A 15,528-nucleotide genomic window follows, 5' to 3' on the forward strand; every position below is an offset into this window, starting at 1 on the left:
CCCCCTCCGCCCCCTCCCCAGAAGCAATAGGGCTAAGGATGTTGCTTAGTTGATAAGGTGTTTGCTGGCCTCCTATAGCCCTGGGCTCCATCTCCAGCACTGTTTAAACCGGATGTGGTGGCACACACCTATAACTCCAGCACTTGGGAGGTGGAAGAAGAGGTTCAGAAGTTCAAGGTTATTCTCCGCTACTCCTAGAGTTCAAGGCTAGCCTGTACTTCATGAGACCTAATAAGTACATTTTCCAAATGTCAAAAATAGGGCTGGGAAGATGGCTCAGGGGTTAAAATGTTTGTCACACAAGCCAGAGGGCCAGAGTTTGGATCCCAAGGACCCACTAGATGCCAGGTGAGTGTGGCAGCCTGCCTGTAGCTGCAGCTTGTCTATAATCTCGGCTTTTGAATTTAGAGACAGAGGAGCCAGGAAGCAAACTGGCTACAGAGGAAACCAGCTACAGGAGTGAGCTCTGGGTCTCAAGAAGAATAAGCGCAATGAAGGGTTGAGAACTATTTCAGCTATCAGTCCTGGGTCTCCACATGCACACATGTGTGAGCTCTCACACATATGAACATGCATACATACCCTACATACATATAAGAAGGAAAAAGAAAACAACAACTACAGTCATAATGATGACAAACAGAAGGACTAGCTGGGTGTGATGGTACATGCCTACGGGTATGACGGGACATGCTTATGGGTGTGATGGTGCATGTCTATGGGTGTGATGGTGCATGCCTACAGGTGTGATGGTGCATGCCTGTGGTGTGATGGTACATGCCTGTGGTGTGATGGTACATGCCTACAGGTGTGATGGTGCATGCCTACGGGTGTGATGGTACATGCCTACGGTTGGCATGGTACATGCCTATTATCTCTGTAGGTTGGAAAGTAGAGGCAAAGAGGATCTCAAATTCCAGACCTACATAAGGACAGGTCTCAACAACAGATCATAAAACAAAGCAAGGAATTTCACACGTCTGCTTTCATGTCTCTCCAGCGCTGACCCTCCTGACTGCTCCCAGGGCAGCATCAAGAGCTACCCAGCGTGCCTTCCCCACATCACCTCTCCATCCATCTGTTCAGATCTGCGCCTCTTAAGTCCCTCAGATCCGTATTTATCCCTCTCCAGCAATTTATCTCTATCACAGCCTCCCTTGAATTACAAGGATTTAGTGGCTTGTTCCATCTTCCAGCTAGACGGGGGTATGTGAGGGCATCAGTTTAGGCCATCCAGACCCTGTGACAGCTGTTATGGGCCAACTCCAACTCCTCAAAGGGTTTGTTTTTTTTTTTTTTTTTTTTTTTAAAGAGAATACGATGAATGCTGACAGTATTTTCCAAAGAGGGCATACCTAGGGATGAACCCCATTGCATCTTTTTTTGTTATGTAAATTAACCCATTTATTTGTTGGCTGTGCACTATTGTAGTTAGTAGGCTTGTGTATCAAATGGTAGTACTTTTACTGGTCTTTCAGTTCCTTCAGTCTTCTGATGGCAGACTTCACTGTGACGGCAGAAGTCGTGTTGTAGGTCCAGGCCCCACCAGCCACTGTCTTCATGCAGGAGCCACAGTGCCAGATGCCAACGGCTCGTCTCTTCATCTTAGTCTTGCCACAGAAGGAGCACGTGTACTTGGCGTGCTGGCTGATTTCAATTTTCTTCACCATTTTCAGGAGGGAGGCACCATAGCGGGTCCCGTATTTCCCGACGATCCCGGCCTTCTTGGTGCATTTAGCCATGTCGCCGGAACCTAAGCCAAGCACGGAGAGCTGCATCTTTTTCTTATTTTCCTTTTCTTCTAGTGCTGGGGATGGAACATAGAGCCTTGTACAAATTAGGCAAGGGCTTTGTTGCTAAGTCACACCCCTAGCCCCTCACTGGGGGATTCTAGGCAGGAGCTCTACCTCTGAGCCACACCACAAGACAGTCATTAGTGAATTTTAGGTAAATACCTTATCATTGAGTTACACCCGGTAGGAATTTTGTTCAGTTTATATATTGGCAGAAAGGAATGTGGACTTGGAATCTGTGCCTGATTTTCTCATTGCTGAGACAAAATACCTGAGTGGAGTCACTAAAGAGAAGAAGGCTTGATTTTGTCTCAGAGTTTCTGGTGACGTCACTCCATCCTTGAGAAAATATGGTAGCTGACTGGAGGTGGGGGCTGGATTTAGGCAGCTGCTGCTTCTCATATCATCTGCAGATCAGAAAACAGAGACAATGGACTAGAAGTGAGACTAGGCTGTAAACTTTGTAGCACCACCCCTAATAACTTGGGGAGGGGCCGTGTGGATCTTTTTTTTTATTTTTTATTTTTTTTGTTTCATTTATTTATTTATTAAATATTTCTGTCTCTTCCCCACCGCTGCCTCCCCTTTCCCTCCCCCTCCCCCAATCAAGTTCCCCTCCCTCGTCAGCCCAAAGAGCAATCAGGGCTCTCCGTCCCGTGGGAAGTCCAAGGACCACCCTCCTCCGTCCAGGTCTCATAAGGTGAGCATCCAAACAGCCTAGGCTCCCACAAAGCCAATACATGCAATAGGATCAAAAACCCATTGCCATTGTTCTTGATGTCTCAGTAGTCCTCATTGTCCGCTATGTTCAGTGAGACCTGTTTTAACCCAGGCTTTTTCAGACCCAGGTCAGCTGGCCTTGGTGAGTTCCCGATAGAGCATCTCCATTGTCTCAGTGTGGGTGCACCCCTCGCGGTCCTGAGTTCCTTGCTCATGTTCCCTCTCCTTCTGCTCCTGGGCCGTGTGGATCTTACTAACTTCAGGTACTTCTTGAGACTTTGTGTTGTTTACTATCTGAGTCTTATGGCCCTCCCTGCTCCTTCCTGGAAAGAAGGAAACTGAGAGCAGTTTCCACTCTGAGGAAACTGCAATACAGCGGGCTGTCTGGAAGGAGTGTTGCTTGTGGCCAAAGTAAAATGGACAACAATTAAAGCTGGTGCCCAGAAAGTCATAGAAACAAAGATGTCTTGATGAGGAGGACCTTGGGGACCACCTGATTTGTGTTCCCAATTTATAACCAGGGAGAACTGAGCCTCAGCCCAAATAAGGCAACTATGATAGGTCCTACTTCTTCCCCAGCTCTGAAGCTGAATGTCTGTATATATGTCTACTCTACACCACTGTATGCAAGAGCTGGGGAGAAAAGGCGGGCACTGGCCTTGCTTTTGTAGGTACCGCACGCAGAGTGGAGGGAGAGATCCTTCTCAGGAATAAGACAAGACTGCCGCTACCCCGTTCCTCCCAACCCCCAAGGAAGGCACCTCTGTTTGCTCTCTTGAGTCTTTCCATTGTGTTTTGAGTATGAAAGTTGCCACTTAGTGGCTTATGCGGTTGAACACTTGGTTCCCAGCTTATTGCACACATATACACGAGTGCACACATGTGTATACACAGTCACACAACTGAGTGAATAAAGGTAACTGTGGGGCCCTCTTTTTCCTCTCAGCCTGTTGGCCATCAGTCCTAGAGGGCTAAGAAGCAGAAGCAGTGACAGAAAGCTTTCTACGCAGCCCACGAACACGAATGGAGACAGCCATCCAGGAAACAGACTTCAGTGAATCAGCTCAACTTTATTCCAGAGTATAAGGAATATATAGGATTGGGGAGCCTGGGGACAAACCCTAATTTGCATTAAGTGGCGCGCTGCTCTCGCAAGGCTTTGTATGCGACAGTAGGGTCCTATGACAGAGCTCCTAGCACGAGTCTTCTTATCAGAAATCTGTGCCAAGGAGTAAAGTAAAGATGAATCAGGCCTCTGGTGTAGAGACAGCGTTTAGATAAGGTCGGTCCTCTAGGCCCCGGGACAGTCTCCAGATAAGGGCAGGGAGAGGCAGGAAATTCTGCTGGAGGACAGGAGCCCGTGTTGCCATTGCCGAGCTATTGAGATTAAACTGCCAGGCTATGGGGAGACTGCAACCTCTACCCGTCAGCGAAAACCTTCCAAGATATAGTAAAAAGTCTAAAACAGGAGCTGGAGAGATGGTTCCAAGGGAAAGACAACTTGTGTAAGAATGAGGATCTGAATTCTAATCTCCAGCACCCATGTGAAAAGCTAGGTGTGCCTAGCAATGTGTCTGTAATACCAGTGTTGTCCGGGAGAGGTTGTGATGAAGAAACCATCAACAGGGCTTGTTGGCTGCCAGTCTAGCCCCAGCTTCAACAAGAGGCTCTCTTTCAAGGGAATAACTCGGAGGAGGATTGAGCAGAAACCTAATCTCCTCTGCTGTCCAAGTACACACCTGCATATAACACACATACACAGGCATACACATACTTTAAAAATTAATTTATTTTATGTGTTGGGACATATTGCCTGCATGTATGTCTCTTCACCAGGTGTGTGCCTGGTGCCTGTGGGAGCTGAAAGAGGGCACAGGATTCTCTGGAATGGGAGTAATAGGCGGTTGTGAGCCACCATGTCAGCGCTGGGAATTGAACCTGTGTAGTAAGTGAGGAGCCTGGGTTCTCTGGAAGAGTAACAAGTGCTCTTAAACACTGAGAAATCTTTCTAGCCCTTCCCTGTGTGTGTATGTGTGTGTGTGTGTGTGTTTATGTGTGTGTGGTGTGCAGGAGCCAGCAGAGCAAGACTTTGTGTGTCTTCCTCTATTGCTCTTCACCTTATTTCCGTATGTCAGGGTCTCCCACTGAACTGGAAGTTCCTCAGTTTTGTAGGGTGGGGTGGCCATTGCGCTCTCAAGATGCCCTTGTCTCTGCTCCTCTATGCTGGCTTACAAACATTTGCAGTCATATCCAGCTTTTGATGTAAGTATTTGGAATTTGAACTCAGGTCTCCAAGTCCTCATGCTTCTCAGCCCCTAGTTATATTTTAAATTTACTATTATTAGCATTAAAAATAGCTTTCATGGGCTGGAGAGATGGCTCAGTGGTTAAGAGCATTGTCTGCTCTTCCAAAGGTCCTGAGTTCAATTCCCCGCAACCACATGGTGGCTCACAACCATCTGGAATGAGGTCTGGTGCCCTCTTCTGGCCTGCAGACATACACACAGACAGAATATTGTATATATAATAAATAAATATTTAAAAAAAATAGCTTTCATAATGACTTCCTGGTTAGGTTTTGGTCAAGTTGACACAAACCTAGAAATTTAATTGAGAAATTGTCTCCATCAGATGACTTGCTTAGTCTTTCCTTCCTTGCTTGCTTTTCTTTCTTTTTTTCTTTTTAGATTTTTATTTATTTTTATTTTATGTGTATGGATATTTCACCTACATGTGTATCTTTGTACCATGTGTGTGCATTGTCTGCAGAGACCAGAAGAGGGCTTTGAATCCTCTGAAACTGGATTTATAAACAGTTGTTAGCCATGATGTAGATGCTGGGAACAGAATCCAGGTCCTCTGGAAGAACCACCAGTGCTCTTGACTGGTGAGGCATCTTTCCAGTCCCTATTTATTTATTTATTTATTTATTTATTTATTTGTGTATGTGACATGTGTGTAGATGCCCACAGAGGTCAGAAGAGGACATTGGATTCCCTGGAGCTAGAGGTACAGATGGTTGTGAGCTGTCCTTCATAGGTGCTGGGAACCAAACTCAGGATCTCTGCAGGAGTAGCAACTTTTTAAATTTAACTTCTCAGCTATCTCTCTAGCCCTTACTTCCTTCTTCATCCCTTCTCACCAGCATGGTGCTCATTCTGTATCTGGTCCAACTAAACTGTCCTTGCTAGGAAGTGATGCTCACAGTCCATGGGAGGACGTCAAGGGTGAAGGCTGGGAAAGAGAGCACAGGATGCTCTCTCCTTGTCAGGCTCTATCACAAAAAGACAAGGGAATCTGGGTGTGATGGAACTGGTCTCCTCATGCCATCTGCTCTGGAGGGTGAGTCAGGGGGAGCATAAGCTCAAGGTTTGCTGGGTTACAAAGTGAATTTTGGCTATGCTGGGCAACTTTGTGAGACCCTGTCCCAAAGTTAAAAATAAAAGGAAAGGCTGGCAGTATAGTTCAGTGGTTGAACACTTGCCTGGAACCTGCCAGTGACAGGTGGGGACATGGCTCAGTGGTAGAGCACCTGCCTAGAATCCCCCAGTGAGGGGCTGGGGTGTGGCTCAGTGGTAGAGCACCTGCCTAGAATCCCCCAGTGAGGGGCTGGGGTGTGGCTCAGTGGTAGAGCACCTGCCTAGAATCCCCCAGTGAGGGGCTGGGGTGTGGCTCGGTGGTAGAGCACCTGCCTAGAACCCCCCAGTGAGGGGCTGGGGTGTGGCTCGGTGGTAGAGCACCTGCCTAGAATCCCCCAGTGAGGGGCTGGGGTGTGGCTCGGTGGTAGAGCACCTGCCTAGAACCCCCCAGTGAGGGGCTGGGGTGTGGCATGAGCAACATAGAACATGTTTAGGCACAATGCCTAGGCTACCAATCTTAAAATCTGTGTTTGTGCATGTACACACACACACACACACACAGAGGTAGGTCAGGGTCAGGGTTATATGTAAGCATGTACACGGAACAATCCTTCAGTTAAAGCACCTTGAGCCCTTTTCCAGCTGTGCGAGTTGAAGTTCTTGCAGGTGTGGCCAGCCTTTCTGATTCTCTCAGCCACACTCTCATCTACAATGTTCACACTTGAAAACTGTGTAGTGGTGTTAAAAAATAAATCACACACACACACACAAAATCATGTCTTAAGTAAGCATATAATTTTTGGTAGGGACACTTTTCTATCTACTCTGGGCCACATGTGTCCAATGGGCTGCAGGCTGAACACCTTTTGGTGACAATGAAATGCCTTTTATATGCCCTACATGGAGTTTCATATGTGTCCCCTTTCCATTTTAATTCTCATTGTTCCTTCTTCCAAAAGGTAACAGCAGTGATTAAATAACAGTGTGGGTGTGGATTGCGTTGGGTGGGCTACTCAGTCTAGGGGTTGTAACCCACCCGCAATCAAGTTACTCCAGGGTCTCGGAGGGGCGCTACCTGGAAGGGAATGAGCTAAGACAGAAGAAGGAGGCAAAGCAGATTTGTCAAAGCCTCAATTTATTAGGGAAGGATAAAAATTAAAAAAAGAAAAGAAAAGGGGGAAAGGAAACAGGATCTCGCCGCGTGGTTCCGGTCACGTAGCTAGGTTACTTTCGGACGGTTAGGCCAGAAGTCACAAGTTGCCACACCTGGTTCCCTGGGTAGCTGGAATGTGAGGCGTATTCTGCTAATAGATTAACAGTTAATTGGATGAGGGGCAGATTCTGTCAATAGAACATAATTATGGGTGTGAGGTTCCCTGCAGACACCCTAGGGTGATGGTTCCTGTAATGATTGGGGGGAAATGGCTCCTGACAGTGTGGGGATTTGAACTCTGGTCTGTCTCATTCTCTCATCAAATTCAATGGCAGAGAACGAAGACCTTGAAGGAGTGTCCCTAAACTAGGAAAACCAGGCAGATACATTAGTTTGCGAGCCTGGAGATGAAAAGGAGCAGGGACAGAGGGGAGGGGACTCTCTGGGTTATGTTAGCAGGGAGCCAAGACAGTCAGACCATTCTGGATGGGTGCAACAGGCCATAGAGAGCTCAGAGGTTTCTGGAAAAGGGGCATGGTAAGGTGCCGGGGAGATGGCTCAGTTGAGCAAGTGTTTGCTGTTCAAGCATGAGGGCTGAGTTCAGATCTCCAGCACCTGGGCCCAAGGCAGGTATGGTTGTACACATCTGTAATCCCAGAGTTTGTGGGGCGGGAGGAGGAGAGAGGAGATAGGATGACCCCCAGGGCTTGCAGGTCAGCCAGCCTAGTTGAATTGATGAGTTTCAGATTCCGTGAGAAAAATCTATTCAAAAGAGAAGGTGGAGAGAGCAGACAGATTTTCTTCTCAGAACCGGCAGCTCACGGATGGCACAGAGACTTATTATTAATTATGAAAGCTTGTTCTTAGCTTCGGCTTGTTCTTAATTAGTTCTTAGAACTTATTGTGTGTGTGTGTGTGTGTGTGTTTTTTATGTGGCTCGGTTAGCTGAGTGTGCACTGTCCATCCTGCTTTCTCCATGTCTGGCTGGCTCCTTTCTTCTTCCCAGAGCTTTCCGGCCCCAGAAGTCGGGCCTAACCTCTTCCTGCCTAGCCAATGGCCATTCAGCTCTTTATTAACCCAATCACAGTGACCCATTTTCACACAGTGTAAAGGAATATTCCACCACAGGGGAGTGAGTCAGACACTGGGCCGTCAGGCTTGGGTTTCCATATGAACACGTGCATGTTGTTGAACTTTGACATTCACATAGACACTCCCATACCTACCCACTGTCCCCCACCCCACCCCCACTCACCCCCACCAGGTTCTAGGCCAGATGAAGTATGTGAGAAGGATTGTCAATGCCTTTGAATGCAGGTCAGTGCTTTGAGTAGAGCGGGGTGGTGGGGAGATCAGCTAAGTTTTCCATTCCCTCTTGGTTCTCTGATGGATCAGGCTTTTCTGTCACTGGAAGAGTGGCTTTGTCCTCAGTTTGACAAAAGGGCCACGGAGGCTGCAATGCCCACCTGGCTCTCCGCTTTGATTTTTTTTTCTTCTTCCAAACAGGGCAAAGCCCTGAAGGTCTAGCTACCGCTTCTGCGCAAATATTTATGAGTGGCAAAACTGAAGCTCATAAGGCTCTTATAGTTTGCTTTAGAAAAATAAAATAGGCCAATAACTTAAGAAAACGTTTTTGCCATCAGAGAGACTTCAAAGATCTTGGAGCATAACACACTGAATGTTATTGAAAGGCGGCCTTACACACATCTTGAATTTTGGCACAAAGGAATGCGTGGAAGGCAGGCAGGCCCCGTCAGAGCGCTTTGTTTTTCTTCTTTGCTGGCCATCAAATGCAGAACCCAGGCTGTTTTGCATCTGACCCTGGCCATCTGCGGGGCAGACTTTCCAACCAGATTCCTTTTCATCTGGAGGAGGGGGCATTGAAAACATATCTTAAGTTTTTTTTTTTTTAAAAAAAAATCCAAACCGGCAGTGGTGCTGCCGCCAGGGGCCTGGTGAGGAAGGATGCTCTTTCCGGAGTGTGTGCGTGTGACTGAAGGTGATTACGCTGGAAGCAGGGAGAGCGGCCATCCAGAGAGAGCTGGGGTCTGTGCTCTGTTGCTGGGTCGACTTGGGGTTTGAGTGATTCAGAGATGCTCAACCACGAGGGTTGAGAAAATGGGTCAGTGGATAAAGCATCCATCTACCGCACAAGTGTGAGGACCTCAGAGACCCAGGACTCATATAAAGCCAGGAGTAATGAATGGCGCGTGTCTGTAATCCCTGTGCTTCTATGGGGAATGGGAGCTGGAGATGGGAATCCTTTCAGGCTTGTGGGAAAGCTAACAAGGTATACACAGCAGTGAACAAGAGGCTGTGTCTCAAATAAGGTAAAGGGTGAGGACCAACACCCAAGTTTGTCCTCTGACCTCCACATGTGTGTCATTGCTATGTTCATGCTCTCACTCACATACGTAGTCATGTGCACGCACACATACATGAGAGAGAGACACACAGAGAGAGAGAGAGGGGGGGGGAGATTTTAGAAAGGTACCAGGCTTGCCATTCATTGTATTAATTATTTTTTTTTGTTGCCATGACAAAATACCCAGATAAGACAATTTAGGAAAAGAAAAGTTGGGTGCTAGAGAGGGGCTGGAGAGATAGTTCAGTGGCTAACAGCACTTCAGAAGACCTGGGTTCGATTCCCACCACTCACATAGTGGCTTATAACCATCTGTAAATCTAGTATGGGGAATCTGACACCCTCTTCCGGCCTCCCTAGGCATTAGGTACAGAAGTGGAGCACAGACATACATGTACAAAAGTGGAACACAGACATACATGTGGCAGAACACCCATGCACATAATATCAAAGTTAAAGAAAAGAAAGGAAAAGTCCACTGTGGCTCACAGTTTGAGGGCACAGTTCATCTTGATGGAGAAGTCACTACCACCACCACCACCACCACAAAAGAAGGGTGTGGGGAGGGTCATTGGATTTTCACCTGAGGTTCCAGGGGCCCCCTCCAGCAACTTGTATGTAATTCTTCCCTAACTGTAATTAGCCTTGGGTCTCAGGAGGTGCTAGCATATATAGTTAGGGAAGATTAACCAAAGGTGAAGCTGCTTATGCTAGGTGAATACTCTCTATTGTGGCTGCTTTGGAGTCCTCCAGTTCCTACCCCATGATCGATAACAAGCCCAGAAAACCCATTGGTTCTTCAGGGTGAATGCTGGTGGAATATTTATTTATTTATTTATTTAGTCATCGGGTCCTTATGAGGAAGGGGTGGCCACTGTTCACATCTCCCCAGGGGAAGAAGTCTCACAGTTTATGGGCATCCCGAAGTCTCTGCAGATCAGGCGTTCATTCTCTGACGGGTGAGATGGTTCAGCGGGTAAAAGCATTAGCCTCACAAGATGGGCCGCCTGAGTTTGATCCCCGGAGCTCATGGGAAGCAGCTGGATGCGGTGGCATGCACCTGTAACCCCAGCACGCCTCCGCTGAGATGGGAGGCAGGGACAGGATTTGCTCTGAAACGCATGGGCCAGCTGGTCTGGAGTAGCATAAACAGGAGAGATCCTGCCTCAAAAGCAACCGGGAAGGGAAGTTGTCTCACTTCCACACGTGCAGTGGCACCCTAACCCTCCACCCCGTCTCAGACACCCTCACAGAGACTCAAACAGAAACTGGACTCAGGGCCCAATGGAAAGGACTTACTAAAGTAACCCACCTCTGACGTTGTGAGCTCCACCCCAATTCTCTCCAAACACCTCCCGCTTAAGATAAAAAGAAGGGCCTCCCAGATCCATCTTCCAAAGTGAACCATGGGTGGATGAGAAAAGTGTTTCATAAATCTAAAATAAATGTTAATTAATTCCATTATAGTTCAAGCGAACTGGTTTGAGGCAAGTCGTTTTACTTGTTTGGGACACGATCTACCTGATTAATGAATAAGTGGTTATGCCAGAACTGGACGCCCATTGATGTTTCACAGCATGGGTATTGATGAGGTCGTTCCTTATCCCTTTACCCAGAGAAGGATGCTGCTTTCGATGTGTGGGAAAAAAAATATAGATAAATGAGGTTCAGGGAAATTCAATGCTTTCTAATATTATGTAGCAGACTACGTTTTAAATAAATGAGTCAGAGTTTGAATGTGTGTGTTTGTGTATATGGCATAGAATATGTGTGTGTGTGTGTGCATGTGTGGTAGTTATTAGTGGGTGTGTTGGTCGGTTTTATTGTCAACTTGACACAACCTAGAGTCACCTGGAAAGAGGGAACCTCAGTTGAGGAACTGCTTAGGCCAAACTGGCCTATGGCTAAGTCTTGATTGGTGATGGGTGGTGGAAAAACCCAGCCAATTGTTGACTGGACCATCCCATTCCTAGGCAGGTGGGCCTCTGCGGTATGAGAAAGCTAGCTTAGCATAAGCGGATGAGTGAGCCAGAGGGGGAAAGGAGTCTGCCTCCATGGCTCCTACCTCCAGGTTCCTGTCCTGACCTCCTTCAGTGATGGATGGTGACCCGGAAGTGAAGATGAAGTAAATCCTTTTATTCCTCCAAGTGATTTCTGGCCATGGCGTTTATCACAGCAAGTTACAACAGTGGAGGTATTTGCACGTGAGTGCACATGCGTGTGTGAGTGCCTTTGTGCATGTGTGTACTTACACACACACACACACACACACACACAAAGTGGGGCCCATAGCTCCCCACTTTACTTATTTATCTTTTTTGAGGCAGGGTCTCTCACAGATCTGGAAGCTCACTAACTAGGCAGAGGTAGCCAGAGAACTTACCAAGCTCTGCCTGTTTCTGCCTTCTCCCAGCCGTGCTGGGTTACAGCTAAGAGTCATGATGCTAGGCTTCCTATATGTGTTCTGGGAATCCAGACTTAAGTCTTTATAATTCTGTGGCAGGCACTTTACCCACCGAGCCAGCTTCCCAGTCCCTAGATTCTTTTTGACAGACATTTAGAAATTTTTAATATTCTAAAAAGTAACCTAGGCTAGTTTCAAACTCATGATCTTCCTGTGGGTGTCTTGTATGTACTTGATTACAGGTGTGGGCCTATAATAACTCTGATGCTCTATTTAACATAAATATTTTGTGTGTATGTGCATGTGTATGTGAGTTCCCATAGAGGCTGGAAGATGGTATTGGATCTCTAGAGCTGGAACTGCCTTCCCAATGTGGGTTCTGGGAACTGGACTTGGGTCCTCTGTATTGGTGTGGGAAGTTCTTCTGTATATGTGTATATCTGTGTATGTGGGCAGCCGGGAAATGAACAAGCAGCCTCCTCCCAACACTGTATGACCAATATATATACACTTTTCACCACTGAGCAATCTCTCTAGCACCAGCTCTTAAGCTCTTGTTTTGTCCTTAAATACGTACTAATAAAATCCATTACCAATAAAATCCATCAGCGATGCAAAGTAAACCCAGTCCCCTTGCGTTGTTGATGGGGTGATCCTAAAGTGTCCCTGTGTTGTCAGTGTAGGGGACTGTGGTGACTGTTAGCTGTCTTAGGCTAACCCAGCACTGGTGGAATATGTATAACAGGCTCCAGGAAGAACTTCTCACTGCCAGATTACCTATATAGTAGATATACAGTGTATAGAGTGCCATGGTTTGACTCTCAGATGCTCTCCAAGGGTCCATGTGTTGAACATGTTATCCCAACCTATGGCACTCTTTGGATGAAATGGAACCTTTAAGAGGTAGGGCATAGGGCTGGCAACATGGCTTAGTGGGTAAATGCACTTTTTTGCAAAGCTAGAAGACCTGAGTTTGATCTTTTGGGCCCACGTGGTGGAAGGAGAGAATAGACTCTTGCACGTCATCTCCTGACCCCCACATCTGCACCACAATACATGAGGGCCTCTCTCTCTCCCCACACCAAATAAAGTAAATAATAAAAAAATTCAATCAATTGTTTTTAGAAGAGGTGGGGCTTTGTGGAAGGAAGTTAGCTCATTGTGGGTGATATTGGAACCTGGCCCCTTCCTCTCCTTCTTGCTTCCTGGCCGACATGAAGTGAACTGCTTTGAGCACCATACACTCCTGCCATGATGGTCTGCATTTTCATTGGCTCGAATCAATAGGAATCAGTGGTCATGGACTAAAACCTCTGAAACCACACGGACATACTCACCCACCCATGAGCATATGGCCTTTTCTCTTACTGCTTTTTTCTTCAAATCCTACTTGATTGCCAATATCTCCGAGATATTGACAGGCATCTGCTTCCAAGATAGCAACCAGTGTCTGATTCCAAGATGGCATCCAATTATCTGATTACAAAACAGCACCCAGTGTCTGATTCCAAAGTGGCTCCCAGTATCTGATTTCAAAATGGGTCCCAGTGTTTGAACCCAAAATGGCTGTTCTAGTTCAGTTATCGATGTGGGAAGTCCTTCTATATATGTGTTGCTTTTATTGGTTAATGAATAAAGAAGCTGCTCTCGGCCAATGGCTTAACAGAACATAAAGATACACACACACACACACACACACACACACACACATATATGGGGGGGGGTGGAGATACACAGATTAATAGCAATGGGTTAAATTAAGATGTAAGAATTAGCCAAAAAGAAGCTAGAGCCAATAGGCCAAACAGTGATTTAATTAATAGTTTCTGTGTGATTATTTCTGGGCTGAGCATCTGGGAACAAACAAGTGGCCTCCTACAACAGGTTATGTTGCTGCGATAAAACCTTTGACCGAAAGCAACGTGGGAAGGGTCTATTTGGTTTACACTTCCCTGTTACATACAGCCCAGCACCATGGGCAGACATTCAGGCAGGATGCTGGAGGCAGGATGCTGGAGGCAGGAACGGGAGCAGAGATCATGGAGGAGTGCTGATTACCGCCTTGTTTTCCCTGGCTTGCTCAGCTATCTGTCTATACAGTGGTCCAGGCTCAACTGCTCACAGAGAGCTGGGCCCTCCCACATCAATCAGCCATTGAGAAAATATCTCACAGACATGCCCACAGGCCAGTCTGATGGAGGCAATTGGTTCCTCAATGAGGTTGCTCTTTCCTGGTGACTCTAGTGTGTATCAAATTGACAAAAAAAAAAAAACAAAAAAAACAAAACAAAACAAAACAGGACAATGACAATCGTCTGTTTCCAATTCTTGTTTATTTGTTTTTCCTATAGATTCTTCTACTTTTTTTTTTCCTGCGTGATCTTGGGCATGCCCTTGTAAGGTCTCTGAGTTTTGGTTGATTTATTTGTTAATGGGTCTAATTGTGTTAGCTTCTGGGTTGCCGGGAGAAGGGGAGGGAGGGAGTTAGGTGGAATAAGGTTGCCGTTTCTGTATTAGCCTCCTGGTTCTCTTGGTTGCCTTACACGGTGAACTGCTTGATAAAGGAGTTCTCTACAGTGATGACAAGAATTGATTTCCAATTTCCTGCAGAATGACTCTATCATCCCCAGTGACTCAGGCAATTTAGCTCATATTCCAGGCCTGCCTGGGGGTTATAGATCACCCTGACAGCTTCCCCGTCATGCAGCAGGTGGATTTTGACAAGATGAGGAAAGAGACATTTTCAGAGTTTTGCATGAAGTGGGGAGGATGGCCAGAAGGGCATGGCTTCACCTCATCTTTGGACCATGTTTGTGTCCTGTTAGGAAGACACACATCTTTTCCACGGTTGGAAGCTGGCTTCTAGTGGCTGCTTAAGGCAGCCTTTCTTTTCATTCTCCAAGCTGTTGAGCCCTGCTCAGCATGAATACATTTAAAAGGACAGAGGGGAATCAATTTTCCATCCTTAAAAAATTCTCCTAGAAGGTATCTGTGGAGGACAAACAAGGTTTTCAGTCACTTGGATTTAAATAAGGTCTCGGTGTTGGGGAGTATCAGTTTTCACAGTGGTGCCCAGCATCTGATCTCAAAATGACTCCCAGCGTCTGCCATAAAATGGTTCCCAGTATGTGCTTCCAAAATGGCAACCAGCATCTATACTCAAAATGGCACTCAGAACCAGCTTCCAGGTTGGCCCCCAGCATGTATTCCAAGATGGAGCCCAGTGGAAATTCCCAAGATGGATCCGAGTATCTGCATTTAAAATGGCACTTGATTTTTTCCCCCCTCATAGGACCTTCATATTTGCTGGGTAACATGGGGGCACATCTGTTATGGTTTAAGTAAAATGCTGCAGGTCCCCAAGTGGCGGCAGTGGGCAGCAGGTCATGAGACCACAGCAGGCCCTGAAGGCAGCCGGGTCCTAGGCAGGAAGCTGCTGAGTGGCTCCACAGGCCATGAGGGACAGCAGGTCCTAGGCATGGACCCATATGGCAGGTGAGAGACTGAGATGGATAGACAAGCCACAAGACCATGCTGCAGGTCTCCGAAGGCAGCTGGTCCTGGGTGGGGAATCACGTGGTGGGTGAGGAACAGAGACATGGATAGGCATGCCATGCCATGCGGAGTAAAGCTGGATATTTATTTAGTGGGTTATGGAATGGAAGGGGAGAGGGGGAAGAGGAGAGAGAGAGAGAGAGAGAGAGAGAGAGAGAGAGAGAGAGAGAGAGAGAGAG

At 46.9% G+C, this 15,528-nt stretch overlaps 1 protein-coding gene across 1 annotated transcript; it reads right to left on the reverse strand.

The window, feature by feature from the left end:
* Positions 1-1,378: 1,378 nt before the first annotated feature.
* On the reverse strand, positions 1,379-1,754 carry LOC126516030 (60S ribosomal protein L37a-like). The gene has a single exon (XM_050166167.1). It carries the CDS (start codon positions 1,740-1,742, stop codon positions 1,464-1,466), a length of 279 nt encoding a protein of 92 aa, XP_050022124.1. The 5' UTR covers positions 1,743-1,754; the 3' UTR covers positions 1,379-1,463.
* Between the last annotated feature and the right edge of the window lie 13,774 nt (positions 1,755-15,528).

This window comes from Alexandromys fortis, unplaced genomic scaffold, assembly GCF_014885135.2.
Source record: "Alexandromys fortis isolate MF-2015 unplaced genomic scaffold, M_Fortis_MF-2015_v1.1 scaffold_151, whole genome shotgun sequence".
NCBI lineage: Eukaryota > Metazoa > Chordata > Mammalia > Rodentia > Cricetidae > Alexandromys > Alexandromys fortis.

What these genes read in the sequence shown, in the direction of transcription:
- LOC126516030 (XM_050166167.1), bottom strand. Translation starts at nt 1,742, where the DNA reads ATGGCTAAATGCACCAAGAAGGCCGGGATCGTCGGGAAATACGGGACC.